At 45.3% G+C, this 19361-nt stretch overlaps 1 protein-coding gene across 1 annotated transcript in view; it reads right to left on the bottom strand.

Annotated features, from left to right (window-relative positions):
• ITGA2 (integrin subunit alpha 2) overlaps positions 1–19361 on the bottom strand; it is a 659006-nt gene that overhangs the window by 295071 nt on the left and 344574 nt on the right. Inside the window, exon 12 of the mRNA XM_069627259.1 lies at positions 1752–1897. Within this exon, the coding sequence (XP_069483360.1) occupies positions 1752–1897 (146 nt within the window). The remainder of the gene's footprint in view (positions 1–1751; positions 1898–19361) is intronic.

Here is a 19361-nt window from a genome sequence, read left to right as displayed (position 1 = left end):
TTTTTAGAGGTAGCAAGGGAGACCACAGGGGTAGCAAGGGAGACCTCATGGGTGGCAGCAAATGACGTCTCTGCCAGTTTCCGGAAGCCAGTTTTGCAAAAAAACACACAGCCTAAATTGCAGCCCGATTTTACACATAATCCTTAATCAGTTCAGTATATGCCTGTTTAGAGGAATGGGAAAGAGCACATCTTGTTACTAAAACAGCTTTTTGAAAGATGTACTTCCCTCTGAGCAGGCAGCCCTGTTGGGAGAGCAACACTAAATTGCTAACAAGCTAAATTTATATTACACGTCAGCATTTCAGGGTCCCCGTCCCTCATCTCCGCCCAAAATGTCATCAATTCAGGGCCGTTTGCTGTCATGCGGTGAAGCCTGCATCCGGGTCTGAGTATCTGTGCAAAACACTGCTGCATTCCGGTGCCATGTCTTGACCTAGGCTGGGTATCAAAGACCTGTCGCAGGGCCTTGAAGTGGTCCATCTAGATACATGTATCTACAAAGACGGATTTAAACTATGTGCTACTAGACCCTGGATTTCTTTCCCTCATGATCGTGCTCACCATGGTCAAGGTCAGAAAACACCTGTGATACTGTGCCACAGTGCCTAGCCTTATCATATCCGTGTAATAACTTGACCTAATTTGGGAATTGCTGTATTGTACAGAGCCTGGGTAGTTTCTCTCTTGAAGACATCTTAAAACAAGCATTGCCGACGCCAAAAATGTTGGCTTTTGTGTAGGCGTAGGCATGGGAAAGGCAATTGCCAGCACTGCCATAGTGTTATTAACTGCCCATTGATAGTAGCAGGTGCACAATGGTGTGAGTACCTGGCATCTATTAGTGGTGCCTGGCAAATGCCTAATACACAAGCCAAAACTGTTGGCATTGCCAATGCTTGTTTTTAATAGCACTTCAGTGAAGGGCACGCATACTGCTTACAAAATGAATGGCTGAAGATAGACCTGGTTTAGAAATGTGTATCACACCAGTAACGGGTTTACAGCTGCAAATAAAATGATTAACTCTTAAAAAAAAAGACTGCTTTGAGAAAACACTGGCAGGCAATTTGAGTGTAAAGTTTGATTGTAAGGCTTGAGGTGGTGTTTTAGGTGGGGAGGGGTGGGAACTGGGTGGGAATGGCCATATGGATTAGCATGCCCTTGCACAGTCAATGGGTGGGCAAATAACCAAATAACACCTACATGCTTGTGTCCCTCCTCATATGCCATTTCTCCCCATCTGTACACTAATGCAATAGGTTCGGCTTATAGGTGGCGCAAGCGCCACGAAGTAGCCCGAACTAAAAAATGGAATGGCCAGGTTAAGCTTGATTTGCATGGTGTCACATGTCATTTGAATCCTCCCCAAAGGCAAATGTCCCTGGCCATGAGACTAAATGATCCATGTTTTAATAATATTGTCAGTGAAGTGCTCTGGAAGACTAGTTTTCCTAAGAAGGCTGGTTTGATCTATTCATTTGCTATGTGTTTAGGTGCTTTATCGCACTGTTTCAGTTACAAGCATCCTTGTCTAGTGTTTGGTGGTGGATACCCTTAAAGTGTCTTGGATCATAGAATAATGCTAAGGTTCACCAGTTGATGAGTGATCAATCAAGAAAACAGTCAAACCTTTGTTCATTAGTGTGTACTTACTTTACATACCTAGTTAGTAATGTTTAATTATACATTTTGAGCCCAGAAGTTATGAAAGGTTCAGTTTTGATACAGCCGAAATAGTCTGGTACTTGCCTGTTCTCCTCTTTGAACTTGGATGACTGTCACATTGCCCTGGGCATTCATATTGTAAACCACGACTTGACCCGTATAGGTAGATCGAGGGGCGCCACTCACATAGTTGACACTGCTCCCAGTAGCAAGTACTGCAACAGAATACCCTAGAATAATTTTGGAATACAAGGCACATTATAAGGTATATATTTAAGTGGTTGGAGAAGTATTGTGATTAAAAAAATACTGTTAAAAATATGAATGTCATTGTTTATCTACACACATCAATATACTGCCTTTCTACAGGTGACCACATATTTTTCCACGCAATTAACGATTTCATTATCCTCTGAATTTTGCAGTGCTCTGTGCAAGATCCAAACGTGTTTTTCAAAGAAATATCTAAACGTATATTCCAGTACATAAAACATTAATTCCGGACCATCAAACAATGAAATTGCAATGTATACAATGGTAAATGTATGTAAAGAGTGATATGGAAAGGTCACATACCTGTAACATCATGTAATGTCCTGAATGTTAAGCCCGCAACATGAAGATGATGCTTACTCCCACCTGTCCAAATAATGCCCCAGAACCTATCAAAGTCCATACTTCCCCAGCACAACTTAGGGTCACATTATTCAGAGACCTATAGAAGATGGTCTACAGCCTTTGAAGGGGAATGTAGCAAGGGAGGGATGCAAGCAATAGCGATACAAGAAAACAAAGTTTTGGGCAACAATGTTTTCTTTTCAAGTAGTGACTCTTTGATAGATTCACAGGGCCTGATTAACAATGTTTGCATTATAGATCTTACTACAAAAATGAACATCATTTTGAAATTGTCTTGATCAGACAAATATACAAAAGATTTATCATGAAATGCACACTTTTTGCATAATTTAAATATATTAATAACACTGCTGTCCTCGAAGTGAAAGAAATGCAAATTATACCATTATATTAATCACTCAATAACAATTCAAAATACATTATTTTGTTACAGAAAAAATGAATATTTGAGCCAAGCATATGTTCCCAGCCAAAGGGAGGAGGCTTGCTTTCAGCAGACACAAATCCAATCATGGTGCTTCAATTCATGGGCCAATTGAAGTCAGGGGACCAGTCTTGTGGGGATGGGCTATTGAAGTAAACAGTCACAGAACCTGTCCAATTAAAATGGTGGTGGTACGTGATCCTAGTAGGTGGGGTTTAGCCCAATATATAAAAAGTCATAACTCCATGGGAGAAAGAGGATTGAATTATTTTCTTGCTACTTCCAACTCACACAATTTGACAGCTAAAACTTCAAATAAAATTGCAGAAGGGGATGAGACACTGGGCCCAGAAGGATTGTCTTGTCAAGGGTTTTGACCCATGTTGAATCAATAGACTGGGTAGATGTGGGGATGAGCTGTCGCCGCCCATTATTCTATCCCAGAACAAACTAAATCAATAGAATGGGTGGATGCGGGGATGAGCTGTAGCCGCCCACATTCACGCCAGAATCCAGGAGAACTGCGCAGTTGGCACAAGACCACTCCAAAGATACAACCTTCTTGTGGGGGGTTACACATCACCACTCTACTGTAAGGATGCCATCAAAACAATGTTAAGCAAGGGTCCTATACTATCAAGCAAAAGACCACTCTATTGAAATGTAGTAATTTAAGACAGATCCCAAAAATGGATGCAATACCGGTACTCACCACTATCAGAAAGCTGGCGTTTTAAAACCACCAGACTTTTGTGTAAAACTGAACAGAGGAACCCAAACCAGGCCAAGGAAAGACTTGCTAAGAGGTGGACACAATGTAAAACTATATTCTGAAATGACTTGAAGGAAGTAATTATTTAATGTATATGTAAAAATTGTAAGTTTGATTTAAACTGGGAACTAAAGTGACATTTAGCTGAATTCTGCCTGACAACCTCCCCCGACAGGAGAAACCTGCTAAGCCACTCTTCCCAGACCTAGCTGCATCCTGCTTCCCCACCAAAAGGAGTTGCCACCTCTCTGATTAGATTAGGGGAGGGGCACCTTCAGGAGGTTGAACAAAGCCTTGTCCTGGACTCAGGCAAATGTTATATTGGGGGGGCCGTAAAGTGGCTTCCTCTTGGGAGAAGTGGGAGGAGAAGTGCCTCTGGGAGCCACCCGAGCTGGAGGCGGGGGCAGACAGAAGCTTCCCCCATGTGCTTTGAAACCTAAACCACACCCATCTGGGCCAGAGCATAATTTTAAAAAAGATGGATAATTCATAGTACGGACTTGTCAGAATTATATAAGTAATATCATTATTCTGGTAATTTTTCTGTGCACGTTTTAAGAGGTGTTAGGACCCTGTGGTGTATTCTGGGGGGTTGCTAGTGGAAAATAGGGTCTTACTCCAAATGTCTGCATGTTATAAATCCGACACTTCATCAATTAATGTTCATACTCCTTGCGCACATGTGTGTAATTTTTGGTAAATGTCCGATATTGATAAACCAGTCAAAAAGCGCAAAATGTTGTCATTTTTTAATGCAAGCCCCCAGGAAGATCAGAGGCGGACAAGCATGGACCATAAGGAATATATAATGTGTACATGTAATTTCAACAAATTGTGTATCTGGGAAATATGTATTTGAATCAAATATAGATTTGTGGGCAAATTGACCAGGGGAGGATCCTCTGACCCATAAACAGACCTCATCATGATGACAATCCATTTCCTTCCCCCAATCATGGGAGAGGGGAGAATTGGGCCAATGACAAGTAGAGAGGGGCAGGCTCAGTTATGCCACACACACACCCACTTCCAAAACACATAAAAAGAGACTGCTGGGACAGGTAGAGACATTCATTTTCCATTTCTGCAGAGCATTTTGACGGCCGACATCCCATCCAGACAGAGACCAGAACCAGAGACCCATAGACTACAGAACTTTGAACCTAAAAGGCCCACTGCAAGCAAAAGTATTCTCAGCAGGCCTTCAGAATCCAGCAAACCTAACCAAACTATTCAACAGCCGGGCGAGCTGTTTGAATTCTTTGGCAAGAACTTTTGCCGGAACCGCAGACCAGACCCAGACCGCTGTGAGCAGAACCAGAGATCCAGATCGCTGTGAGCAGAACCGGTGCCCGATTGACCCGCCGAGCAGAGAGAACTGCCGCCGGACGTGTTGACCAGATCCGTGACGAGGCCTATTTCAAATTTATATTGTGAGTACCTAGCAGAACTGTGCAGAACCAATCTCTTAGTTAAAATAATCTAATGCAAGCTATTTTAACCTAATTAGAACAGCCTCCTAGAAATCGTGTCATCTGTCATTTTTAAAGCTGCACAGCTGTGCCTGCCAATTCTGCAGCTGCAAGCTGTCACCTGTCATTTTGAGTTTTACTTTAATTCCGAATATCTACCTTTATTAAATCGTCCGTATCTCTTGAACCGTTTGGGCTAGGAACAACATTTTGAAGCTGGGATTCTAGGCTTTCCAACGAACCTAGAACCGACTTCCTACTCCCTATACTTTTACCGCAATCGCGATTTACGCACTCACAAAATTTACTGCGCTTGGCGATTTGGCCTGATTTCGTCATCTGTAAAAAGATAGCCGCTTTTGCCTAACTGCTAAAATTCGTTTGCAACCTAATAACCATCCCTGAACCATTGTTAGGGCTGACCTGAACTGATTTAAAGTGTCTACCACTCACCCTGAACCTCCTATAGGGAATTAAAAGCAATTTTAGCATTTTTCACTTCCTTACCACCACATTACAAAGCACTCTTGCCCGTGTTTTAAAAAGCATACCTGTTGTCTAAGCTTGCTGGGGGGGAACTGAATTCCGTATTGTATTTGATTGTATTCCTGAAGACTGTGTGTGTTACTTCCATCTCCTTGCATTGCATATAGGGGGGGGGTGAATTGCCACCAGGGGAATAGTGAACATATTATCTCTTGTGAAACCATATCAGTTTATTTTCTGTACTGCATTTATTCCACTTTACATTTCCTTGAAACCATAAAGCATTTCAGCTACCTCATCCTCTATACTACTTCTAAGTAACCAAATCAGTTTACCAGTAGAACATTATCCATTGTTGATCACTGTCATATTTTAAGTGTGTTATCCAATTTTAATTTATTATAAAAGTGTGATAGATATATATTGTTATATTTCTCAAATAAACCTTTTAAATTTGCAAAACAGACCTACTTCTTGGCTCAGTGTGGTCAGGGGGATTCTAAGAGAGGGGTGTTATATAAGGGTTGTCATCCAGAGTACATGAACTGGACCTAAAAATCTAACAATAAGGGTTTCCCTCAGCATCCCAGACTAGGCATTGACTTAGCTGTAGTGTTGAAGTGAAGCAGCTTAACAAAGTGGGGGCTTGTAGCCGGAGATTCTGGGTTAGATCTATCACTTGTGCAGATTAATACAGTGTGCTAACTGACAGGAGACATACATCCGGTCGGATCACCACACTGTGGTACGCTGTAAAGCACTCCTCAAAGGAAGGCTCTAAGGAGAAGGTCTGTTTTGCAAAATAAAATACAAACTTCTGTAAGTCAGGAAGGAACTCAAATTCCAGAATGACGACACTGGTAGACATCAAAATAGCCAGAGAGCACTTCTTACATAAGCTATTTGTGAGAGGTGAGTGGACTCATCAGGACCAAACGGTCTGGTTGCAGGCAATCGCGCAACAGGTCACTGAAACAGGGTCAGATATATGGAGAGATCAGGGTCCTCTACATGTGGCCCTGAGTGAACTATATATGGCCCCTAAAGCCAAAGATGAACATAATAAGATTGCCAGGATAGCGGCATATTTGTACCTATATATGGGAGCCATACAGAATAAATGTGCTGAAGGCCAAGGTCTGGCAAATAGGCAAAAGATGGCGTTAGAGAAGGCCCAATCTGATCTGGACTCTTCTGAGCAGAGGCTGCTCAGGAGCCAGGAGTCAGAAAATGACAGCAAACAGTACATCACTAAAATAAAGGAGGATATGGATGTGCTGCAACAGGAAAAGGCTGACCAGGATACCAGATTTCTGGCCTTACAGAGGGAGTACCAAGAAGGTTTGGACTCCCTACTGCAGAGCCAAAAAAAGCTGGAGCAACAATTAGATTTCAATAGGGCATGTGCTGAGCAGGTAGTCACCCTGCAAAGCCACCTAGATAGGGAAAAGAGGAAAGCAATAAACTGATTTTGAACGACCTGGATACCCAGGCAGAGTTTGACCAGGAGCGCCAGAAAGCTGGTGCCTTCCAAAGGCAAAGGGACGACCTGGCGGCACAGATGCAGGCTCTTAGTCAGGAAAGGGATACCTTAGGCCAGGAAGTCTGCCACTTAAAAAGGAAAATGGAAGAAAATCACCTGGCCCTCCAGGGACTGGGTGACCTCCAAAAAGAACACCAGAACTTGTTAGAGCACACCAGGAGGGTGGAGGATGCTCTGGCAAGAAAGGAGCAGGCCAATAGGGACACAGCTCAGGAGGTAACCCTCCTGCAGCAAAGACTGGCCCAGTACTCCAGGACCAATCAGGAGGCACAGAGAGAGAATGAGGCTCTCTGCCAGCACAATGATAGGCTCCAGAAACAGGTAGCGATGCAGGAGAGACTGATAGAGTCTAGTAAGGCCTTAACTGAGGAACTGAAAGCGCAGGCTCTTGCATTGCAACAGGGAGCAGGGGCGGATAGAGATGAGGTTCGCCGGGAAAGAGAAACTCCTGAGCATACCCTCAGGAGCCCTAGTACCAAAGACCTTCATCTCTCCCAGTCCCTGGACTCTGCCACCCCCATGTCCCCTCGCGTACATGAGCCCAGGGCCACGGGGATGACAGATTACTATCCAGCTAGAAGTATGGGGCTCATAGGCCAGTACCTCCCAGGAATGGATGGGCGGGCATCCGGGTGTGGGCACCCAAGCACAGTGCAATTTAGTGGGGAACCCCAGGAGAGTAGGCCCATTAAGGGCATCCTGAAAACCTCTGCCCAGTTAGGTCAGTGGGGGGGGTACCCATCAAATCCTGGCAGCAAGGAGGGATCTGAAGACTCCTCTGAGCATTACAGGACACAGGAGACCAGGTCCCCACATTCTGCCAGCCATTCCCAGGCTCGCAGAATCCGGGAAAACCTGGAAGATCAGACGGGCACCTCTGGGAGCAGTGCTTCTGAGTCAGAGGATGAATGGACCAGGGTTACCCAAACCAAAAAGGCCAATAAGGCAAAAAGGGCCTTGCTTAAGGACCCATTGAAACAAATAAAGGCAATAAGGAGTGTCATCACGCCTTATCATAAGAACGCCAAGTATTCTGTTTGGGAACACTTGAAGCTCTATGAGCAAATGATGGAGACTTTCCATTTGAAGGACAGCAGAAGCTGCATCCAGTACGTCAAATGGACCTTCTCACCAGAATACTCCAGTTTGTTTGCAGGGCTGGAGGATCAAAACCATTTAAGGTGGTCCACATACAGGGCGGCCATCTTGAAACATTTTTCTGTGCACAGAAATCCTCAAGAGGCTCGCAAGGCAGCCTACAATTTGCAATGTGGGGAGGATCAGGCCCCACAAGAGTTTGTGCAAGAATTAAAGCGTGCTTTTGCGCAGACCACCAGAAGGGTGCGCACGGATAGCAGAGAATTTATCAATACGTTTTTCCATGCATTACCCAAATACATAATGACCCAGCTCGTGAGAGATTTTCATGAGAAAAGATCTTTAGACTGGGTCATTGAACAGGCTACCCGGATCTATGAGGTGCAGAAGCCCATAGAAAATAAAAATAATGCGCAGAAAAACCCCAAAACCAACAGCACCCCTGCTGCTAAGGTGGCAGAGGTAAAGGTTGCCCACGTTTTAGATTTGGAGATGGGGGGGCCTAAGAACCTGCCTGCACCAAATAATTCACAGCCCAGAAGGCCCTCGGGCCAGTCACAGACAGGGAGTCAAGGAGGTAGTCCCACAAATGGGGATCCCTCGCTCCCCTGATTATGTAAGTCCCCGCTACAAGGGAAATCGACCCATCCTGGGTTATGTGTGGACTCCTCCAGCCCAAGGGGGGGAATCCAGCCAAGCACCTGACTCAGGGAACTTCCCTCCTAACGACCCCAGAAGGGCAGAAATTCACCAAATCCTGGGCAGAACTTTTTCCCCAGGTATCCACCCAATTTCCAGCCCCAAAATCATCCATCCTTCTTTCCCCAATTCCCTGACAACCAGACAACCTAATCCGTGAGAGGGGAGGCCAAGGGTGGAGGGGTACCCGAATCTTCTCAACCCAGGGTATTACCAGAGAAGGGATAGCTACCCTTCCCGGGATCAGCCCAGGGGAGAAAATAGAGCCCCGTATCAGCCTGAGCGGGTTTCACAATTTGAGCGCCAGGTCCAAAATATGGCACGGGATCTGGGTCACATACTGAGGGCTCAACAGAACCCTCAGATGAGCATGCCACCGCAGAATGCCCCAAACTCTGGACCTGGTGCTCCAGAACAATGACGGGGGCAGCACCCCGATAACCCACCAGTTCCCAGGGAGGAGGCACAAGGGGAAGGGGGGTGTAAACCCTTGGAGGAAGCTTCCTTCCCAACTTGTAAACAGCCCCTGGAAAACCAGGAACCGGAAACAAAATCTCCTGCCCCTGAAAGCCTGCCTCCCAAGGAGCAGAGGGGGGTAGGAGAAACAAAGGACCCAAACAGACCCACTTTGTGGAGGAGGTACAGGTCTTCCAATTTGAGGGAGAGGGATCCTCAGAAGATCCTGGGAAAAGGATCTTCTCCTTCAGAGATGGGGGAACTCCTCCAAAGGAAAAATGGGTCCCAAGGGATGCCAATTCAGACTGGGGAGATGTGGAGACTGAGCTACCGCCGCCCATCATCTCATCCCAGAACCGACAATGTCAAAATCCCCTGGTTCAAACCCATCCTGGTGACTGCCTCCGAAAAGGGGGGGTGGCCCAGAACTGGAACCAGGGGAACCCACAATGGCTCTGATCTCCAGTTGCCAACTTTTTCTTTCAGATTCCCCAGGCTCCCCACAGAATTCTGCCCAAATCTCTTCGCTAGCAATGTCCAAAACCAGAAAGTTAGCCCACCAGTTGTCCAAAAATGTGCATTATCTCTGCCCACTTGAGGAGAAGGAGGGAAGATATTATGCCCTGGTACAAGTACAGGGGCAGAGTACAATTTTGGCGCTGGTGGACACTGGATCTCAAGCTACCCTTCTGTCCAAAAGGGCCTTTGATGAACTAAATGCAGGAAGGGGGGAGAATTACCGTATTCCTCTCCCCTCTCTTCCTGGACAACTGCAGAACTTTGACGGGAAGGAAATTCCCGTCGAAGGGACTGCAGACTTGGACATTAAAATTGGCCGACACATGGTGAAACACCCGGTCATAGTAGTGACTCCAGAGGGCACCCCTTGTTTACTAGGGAACAACCTCCTGAGAAGGTTGTCACCCCTAATAGATTGTGTAAACAAGGTCCTCTGGACCCAGACTAGCCGACCAATAAAATTAAAACAGAGTGTCAACCATGTTAGTTTAAATGGCACCTGCCACATGGTTGAACAAAAATCTGACCAAGTAGAATTTCACTTCCAGAACAACCAGATTCCAGACGTGACAGCAATAGCAGTAGTACAACGGACTGGTGATGGGGGGTCCTCTCTATTTCTGAAAATCAACCTTCCTTCCAGTTTAAGGTGTTATTGCACACTGGAAGGAAACACTCTGAAATTCTTTACCAATCCACATCAGACACTCCGACTCCTATAGTCCAGAAAGAGGTGAAATCAGCTCAGAGCCTGGCTGATATTCAGCAAATTGGAGAGCAGTTGTTCATCCCTGTTCAGTTAAATGATGGGAAGGACTCTGTCCTCGCCCGAGTGTGTGTGAACAACGGTAGGAGCTTCATCAGCGAAGCCATGTTCCGCCAACTCCCAAAAGATCCAGCCATTCCCACATTCAAACTGATAGACAAATGGGAAATGGACCTGGAAGCACCCAATTCGAAACATCTCCTGCCAAGCAGGTGTATGCTCAAAATCTCCATTGGCAACAAGAGCATAGTCCATAATTGTTGGGTCGTGCGAGACGTCACTGCCGCCTTTTACTTAGGCAGTGACATTCTCAATCGCTTTGCCATTAGTTTGGACCTAATAAACTTCAAAGCTTGGTCCCGATTAGCGGATAATCCCATGGGCTTTGATGATCCAGAAAAAGCATTTAGGTCAGCTCAATTCCTACCTTATGCAGTTGAAATTCAGATTAAAGAGGAAGTCACCATCCCAGAAAGGACCCGACAATTCTCCCTGGAAGTGAAAGTTAAAAGAGGACAAAAATTGAAAAACCCTGATGCTTATATTCATCTAAATGCTTCTCTCCAACAGCAAGGGTTGGGGGTAAACCCAACACCATTAGTCAACATAGAACATGACACCATTCCAATAGAGGTGGATAACAGCGACTTAAAGAGTATTACTCTAGCCGCAGGCACCATTATTGGAATGGCGGTTGATGACCGACATTTCTCCATTGATTTAGGAAATGAACTGTTAGGACCGATCCCCAAGGACTGTTTTGACAGTGACAGTGAGTACAATACAACACCAGACAGGATTTTCACCCGGCATGGGGGGAACTTCCTGGTGTACACTTCTTGCCCTTATGGTAAGGAAGATGTGACTTGTGACTTCAGGAGGGATGAGGTGATTTTCCAAGTCCATGAGGGCTGACCTTTCCACCTGAAGCCTCCAGTCCAAATCAGCACTCTGACCAGGGACCTCTCCACCCAGCTGGAGGAGGCCGCTGAGATAGCCAAACCAGAAGTCTTTCCAGGCTTCAGGCAGATGGTGGAAGAGAGGGTCAACCTAGCTGATGCCTGCGTGACTCTGGAACAGAAGCAAAAGTTGAAACAAGTTTTCTTGGACTTCCAAGATCTCTTTGCGGTAGACTCATATGACTGTGGTCGCACCGACATCCACACCACAACAATTCCCACGGACCCTGGAATGACTCCAGTGTTTGTGAAGCAATATCGTTTGCCTCTCGCATCCATGGAGTCCCTTACTAAAATAATTAAGAACCTTGAGTCCCGGGGAATAATCCGTCCAGTACACAGCACCTTCAATAATCCTGGGAATATTGAAGCCTAACGGCCAGTGGAGACTCTGCACTGACCTTAGGGAGCTCAACAAATGGGTCCATACTTCCCGATGGCCTCTGCCCTACATTGACCAAGGGCTGGCCCAGATCCAGGGGTCACAGGTATTCACTGCAATAGACATAACCAATGGATACTGCACCGTGCCTGTCAGTAGGGAGGACCAATACAAACTGGCTTTTACCTTTGGGGGCCAGCAGTACACATGGTCCCAGACTCCCTTCGGAAACCTCAACTCCGGCAATGAATTCAACATTTTCCTACATAAGGCCATGCCTGACCTGGGTGCGAGGGGTAACCTGGCTTATGTAGATGATGTCCTCATCAAAAGTTCATCTGTGGAAGAACACATAGCGGAGATCCGTTCTGACACAGTTGAGGGCCGCCGGAGCAAAACTTTCCTTTCAGAAAGCACAGTGGTGTAGAACCTGCGTTAATTTCTTAGGGCATGAGATTACTCCTCAGTGTCTCTGTCCCCAAGAAAAGAAAGTGGAAGCACTCCAGAAACTGAAGGATCCCACAACTCTGCGGGAACTAAGGAGCCTCCTTGGACTGACTAATTGCAGCAGAAAGTTCATTAAAGGCTATGCAGAGATCACTAGACCCCTGATTCATCTCTTGAAGGGGGGGGTCAAGTGGGAATGGGGTCCAGAACAATCCGAGGCAGTAAGACAACTCAAAAGAAGCCTCTCACATGCGCCTTGCCTAGCTTACCATGTCAGAAACAAGGAGTTCTTCCTGGAGACAGGGTTCTCTAATACGTGCTTGACGGCAGTATTATACCAAAAGCATGACAAGGTCAATAAAGTAATCTCCTATGCGAGCAAAACTTTATCCTCTGTGGAGGAAAAATTCAACGATTGTGAGAAGGCACCCCTGGCAACGGTGTGGGCATTGAAGAATTACCACCTGTTTATCCAGGGGGAACACATCATAGTGGAGACTCCACACCAGCCTCTGCAATACCTCCAAAGTGACAGAATCCGGCCCGGAAATGTGAGTAATTCCCGAATTACTTCCTGGATTCTGTCAATGCAAGGTTTTCCTGTGGAGGTCAGATATGGCCAAAACAAGAAGAGTCCCCTCGCGCAAGGTCTGGCTGACTTGCATGATTGTGCCAGAGAAAACTGTCTCGAGGACGAAAGTCTAAAAATCAAGGACAACATGGAGGCATACCTTAATTCCCCACACAAAATCTTTGAAGAAGACAAGTGTGAGGGAATGCCCACTGTCTATGTGGATGGATGCTCGTACCATGTTGACAACAACGGGGAGAAAGAACTGGTGGCCGGCGTAGGGAATGCATGGGAGAATGAGTCCCCAGAACCCTCCGCTGGATACAAAATTGGTCCCCGAAGTAGTCAGGTGGCAGAATTGATGGCTGTGTATCAGGCCATCCTCACTGCTGTCCAACATCAACTCCACAAACTGGTCATAATCACAGATTCGGATTATGTACGGAACGGGTTCGTGGAGCACCTGGTTAATTGGAAAACCAGAGGCATGTTATGTGCTAATAACAAACCCTTGAAACATGGGAAGTTAATCCAAAATATTGATGATCTGGTCACATCGAATGGGATGACCATCTACTGGAAAAAGATCAAGAGTCATTCCAAAGTAGAGGGACCAGACAAACTGGAAATGACTTCGTTGATCAGCTGGCCAAAACCGGGGCCATCCAAGGGGATCTAATAGAAATAGAGTCCCTGTTGGGGGAAATCCAGGTCACTGCCATCACTAGGTCCCAGACCAATGCTCACAATGATCTTTCAACTGCACAATGGAGTAAGGAGACCCCTGATGCTGATTTGATTACAGCTCAGAAGGGGGATCCAATAATTGGTAAGTTTTACCAACACATTGAGGACCCTGAGAACTTTCCCCTGACGGATACCGATTACATTGGGAAGGAGGACCTTAGAGTGTTGATGAAATGTCCAAAGATGTTCCGAATCCAAGACGGTTTGTTGGTAAGGAAATCCCAAGCTGGCCATGATCAGTGGGTGGTTCCTACCTCATTCCCAAGCCTGATGTTAAGTCACGCCCATGATGCGGCCACCGCCGGTCATAGGGGGTTTCACACAACACTGGAAATCTTAAGAGAGGTTGCATACTGGCCACACATGGGGCAGGACCTCGACCAATACTTGAAGGGGTGTCTTGTGTGTGCACAATTTCAGCCATGATCCCTCACACACCGTGCGCCTCTCCAAAAGAGGGGGATGACACTGCCATGGTCAGATTTGCAAATCGACTTTGTAGGCCCTGTAATTCGCTCATCTAGAGGAAACAAGTACATGTTGACCATTACATGCTTGTTTATCAAGTGGGTGGAATGTCTCCCAGCCCCAAACTGGAAGGCAGAAACAGCAGCTGCCCTGATGATTAACCACATCTTTTCCCGTTTTGGTCTACCTCAAAGGATTGAGTCAGACAGAGGTAGTCACTTCACCAGTGAAGTAATGACAAAGATGTGGGAGATACTGGGGGTTAAAAGGAAGCTACACATTGCTTACAGGCCAGCTTCTTCTGGAGCAGTAGAGAGATACAACTGAACCATTGTGAGCATATTAAAAAAGTTTGTGGCAGATTCTGGGCCAAGTTAGGATATCCGACTACCTCTGGTCCTAATGGCCATCAGATCTACCCCTTCATCTGCAACTAAAATGTCACCATTTGAGTTGATGACCGGACGCAAGATGGTGCTTCCCCAGCATTTGCTCTACAGGACCCAAGAGCAGACACTGATAAATGCCTCCACAAATCATGAGTATGTAGAGAATTTAAGGAAACACCTTCAGCATGCTTTTGCCTATGCTCAGCGGAATCTAGAAAGATCAGCTGATAGCATGAAAACCCACTACGACCTGAAGACCACCAGGAAGGAATATACTGTGGGGGACCGGGTCTATCTATACAATTATCAAAGGAACCATGCCAAACAGCGAAAATGTTTGCCTACATGGAAGGGACCGTTTGAAATTATAGACAAGATCTCCCCTGTAGCGTATAAGATCCGCATCCCCGCATCCGACTTCCTACTCCTTATACTTTTACCGCAATCGCAATTTACGCACTTGCAAAATTTACTGCGATTGGCGATTTGGTCTGATTTCATCATCTGTAAAAAGATAGCCGCTTTTGCCTAACTGCTAAAATTCGTTTGCAACCTAATAACCATCCCTGAACCATTGTTAGGGCTGACCTGAACTGATTTAAAGTGTCTACCACTCACCCTGAACCTCCTATAGGGAATTAAAAGCAATTTTAGCATTTTTCACTTCCTTGCCACCACATTACAAAGCACTCTTGCCCGTGTTTTAAAAAGCATACCTGTTGTCTAAGCTTGCTGGGGGGGGGACTGAATTCCGTATTGTATTTGATTGTATTCCTGAAGACTGTGTGTGTTACTTCCATCTCCTTGCATTGCATATAGGGGGGGTGAATTGCCACCAGGGGAAAAGTGAACATATTATCTCTTGTGAAACTATATCAGTTTATTTTCTGTACTGCATTTATTCCACCTTGCATTTCCTTGAAACCATAAAGCATTTCAGCTACCTCATCCTCTATACTACTTCTAAGTAATCAAATCAGTTTACCAGTAGAACATTATCCATTGTTGATCACTGTCATATTTTAAGTGTGATATCCAATATTAATTTATTATAAAAGTGTGATAGATATATATTGTTATATTTCTCAAATAAACCTTTTAAATTTGCAAAACAGACCTACTTCTTGGCTCATTGGGGTCAGGGGGATTCTAAGAGAGGGGTGTTATATAAGGGTTGTCATCCAGAGTACATGAACTGGACCTAAAAATCTATCAATAAGGGTTTCCCTCAGCATCCCAGACTAGGCATTGACTTAGCTGTAGTGTTGAAGTGAAGCCGCTTAACAGTCTAAACTGGGCTACAAAGTAACTATGTCTGGGGAAAATCTTGTTACCTGCATCCAAATACATGTGGAGGAGAACCAGATGACTTGGAAGCCCAGTGCTTTCCCATCAAGAGGACAGTGCCAGTCCAAGGAGCCCCGATACACCTCAGAGGCTGGTTCATGTCCACGATATCTAATTTGACAACTAGAATTGTATGTGAATGCATGCCCCATTGTACATTTAAAATATTCAATCTCTTTACAATTGAATCTTGGGAAAGCGAGGAGGTCATTTCTCTCCCTCCAGATAAAATAAATAATTTTATTCCTGGGTTTGTTTTAGAAAGTGAAAGACTTTGTGGAATCACTGATTTCTTCATTTGTTTCACTGATTTTGTTAAGGAATTAAAAGGTTACATTCTCTGAGAGGCTTCTTACAAATGAATGTCCAAAAGTAGACTATTGTCCCAAATGTGTCAATACTTTTTTTACAGACGGAGGTGCTCTGTGAATGAAGTCCAAATCAAAAGCTTGTCATTCAAATTGATTAATTTCCTACTACCCCTCTCCCTAAAAGGACAGCAAACCTGTTTAAAAATGTATTTTTATTTATTTTCAGCATACCAATCCAAATTCATTAGAAAATGCTTTGTTCACATATTGTGAATTAGAAAACCTTCCTGGTTCCAGTACACTTTTTCACTGAAATCTTTTTACTTGTGCAACCCGATAGAATATTCAGTTTACATTTCTGAACAGTTTCTTGTATGTTATATACAATTGTTAGTAATGGAGGAACATGTTCAAGAATATTGAATGCTTTGCTGCCAATTATTTCTCTTCATGAATTTGATTTTGTGTTGCAGAAATATGTGAGCCCCTCGACTGCGAATGGGCAAGGTGTTATGATAATGTCTCAGTATTGCACTGAGACTGTGTACAATGTTATTAGAATGCTCAGTGTGAAGGATGCCGTGACATCATTGTTGGATACATTGGAATGTTATGGGACGTCTGATAAAGAATGTTATCCTTTGAGGAATGCCAGTTGATTGATGTTGTGAAGAGGGTTGGGGGTCTCTACCTTATGACTTGTATACCTGTAATAAAATACATGTTCAACCCAGCGCTGGTGTGGTGTCGCGCTTTCACATATGGCGACGAGGATGGGATCTCAGCACACTGATGCCTGCTGATCGATCCCCATTGAAAGTGATACCGTGACCTGATCGAATCCGAGACTCCCAACCAGGCACTGGTCTGAGGACGAGCAAGCTTTTCATTTTCCTTGCAAAGCTTTTACCTGGAGAAACGCCTTCGCCTTGCCGCTGTATAGATTACCGCTCAACAGGAACAGCAAACAGGACTGCCTCCTCATCGGTAGAGGAAGTCGTCCGGACCCCTCCTCGCTTCGAAGGGCATTGGCTGGGGCGGCACTCGGCAGCGCTGCTTTCATGGATTCCCTGGCGGCATAAGCGTATTCATTTCCCCTCTTCAGCTGATAAGGAGTGAAGCCGGCGCGAGCTCAGGACGTACTTTGGGAGAAGCTGCGGGGTACGTTCCAAGTGAAGGACCTGACGCCCTCTGGTCACGTGTCCGGAAGACACAGTGAGGACAAGGGAATCCACATAGAGCGACGGGTACGTCCCAAGTAAAGGACCCGACGCCCTCTGGTCACGTGTCCGGAAGACACAGTGAGGACGAGGGAATTGCTCTTCGATACAGAGCACTGTATCCACAGAGAGCGACTGAGGCACAGGGAGTCTACTAGCAGGAAGGAACCCGTGTAGGTGAGGCATTTGAAGAGCGAGCGGCCAAAGGTGAGACTCTTGTTTTGGGACAAACACTGCCCAAGTCAGGGAGAGAGTGGGGGGGGCGTCAGTAATTTCCGGAGTCTCTCCCTGCAGAACTGCAGTGCCAGTGACGTTGGAATACTGTCTTCCTAAGGAGCCAGGGTTGGGTGGCATTAACTGTTGTGGTATTTTAAGGCATTGTCTTGCGCACTTATGGCCGTGTCAGGGATACCAGGCCCACAAATGTTCCTGCCATCGCCGGATCCACCAAGGATCAAATGGGGACCATGGAAGAAAGGCTTTCTTCATTATGTGAAAGCTACATGTGGGAACGGGATGTCCGTAGAGAGAAAGGTGTCTATGCTCATGCACTTGTTGGGATATGAAGGGCAGAGGATTTTTGAAACCTTGCCTAATATTAGCGAGTTGGATGCTGAAGAAGGCATGAATGATTTTGATCTTGCACTAGCTAAGCTGGATAAACATTTCGAATTGAAGATAAGTACTGTTTTGGAACGATATCATTTCGGAATGAGGTCACAACATGATGGAGAATCAGTAGAAGACTATGTCACTGCTCTACGACATTTATCTCTGAACTGTAAGTTTGGTGAGAGCCTAGACGAACACATTAGGGATCAATTCATGCTGCATTGCTGAAATGACAAGATTAGGGAAGAAGTTTGGCTGAAAGACGATCCCGGTCTAGATGAGGTGGTTGCCATTGCCAAAAGAATTGAACATACGTTACAGTGCGTGGCAAAATTGGGGACAAAGGGTACCAGAGTGGAGCAACTGGTGGAAGTTCTCAAAGTTAATGAAAAAAAAGGGATGTGTCTAGAACACAGAGAAGGCAGAAGGGCAGAAATGTAAGGTCCGGAGATACGAACCAAGGAAAAAGTGGCAATGCATCTCAGATGTCGCAGACATCCACTAGAGTGTCTCAAAGGGAGGGTGTACCGAAACTTGGGAAGAAGAAGGACAAACGTTTATGTTTTCGGTGCGGGAGTTCTCGCCACCTATCTTCATCGCCGATATGCCCTGGAAGGAAAACTAAATGTACCAATTGTAAGAGATGGGGGCATTTTGAGATTTGTTGTTCTAACTATAACATTGGTGCAGGGAGAAACACGATGGACCATCATCAGAGGAGTATGAGGTTTCCGATAGTGAAATCGTAACAGTGAATATGGTTCAATGTAAAGAGATGGATGAGTGCGAGCACCCCTCAGCATGGGTTGAGGTTAATGGGAGTCAAGTTAGGATGCTTGCTGATTCGTGCTCAAAAATTACATTGATGTCTAAAGCTGTATATGAAAATGTGGTTGGTGGGAGGATGAGTGATTTGAGTCCGTCAGATAAGACACCAGGTGGATATAATGGAAGTAAAATTGAGGTTTTGGGATGTTGTATGGCGAGATTTAGATTCAAAGACCGTGTTACATGCGGCAAAGTGTATGTCACAAAACATGGTGAGACGTTGCTGGGATGGAAAGAACAAAGGGGTTTATGCATCAAGCTAGACCCCAATAGTGAAGAACAAGTGTTAAATGTAGGGAAAGAATGTGAACGTGATAGTGCGAATATGGTGCCAAATGATTTAATTGCTAAATATCTGGATGTTTTCAATAAAGGCGTCGGTTGTCTCAAAGGTATGGTCCATAAAATAACACTGAAGGATGGCAGTAAACCAGTGGCGGCTAAATTTAGGCCCTTACCATTATCCGTGCGCAGTGCGGTGAGTGTTGAGTTGGAGAAATTGATGAAAGCAGGTATCATTGAGCCTGCTAAGGCTGTTG

The sequence above is a fragment of the Ambystoma mexicanum genome, chromosome 6p, assembly GCF_040938575.1.
Source record: "Ambystoma mexicanum isolate Mex_15411 chromosome 6p, UKY_AmexF1_1, whole genome shotgun sequence".
NCBI classification, from domain to species: Eukaryota; Metazoa; Chordata; class Amphibia; order Caudata; family Ambystomatidae; genus Ambystoma; species Ambystoma mexicanum.
Note: the sequence above shows the minus strand (reverse complement) of the source record. Positions and strands in the feature narration are given on the sequence as shown.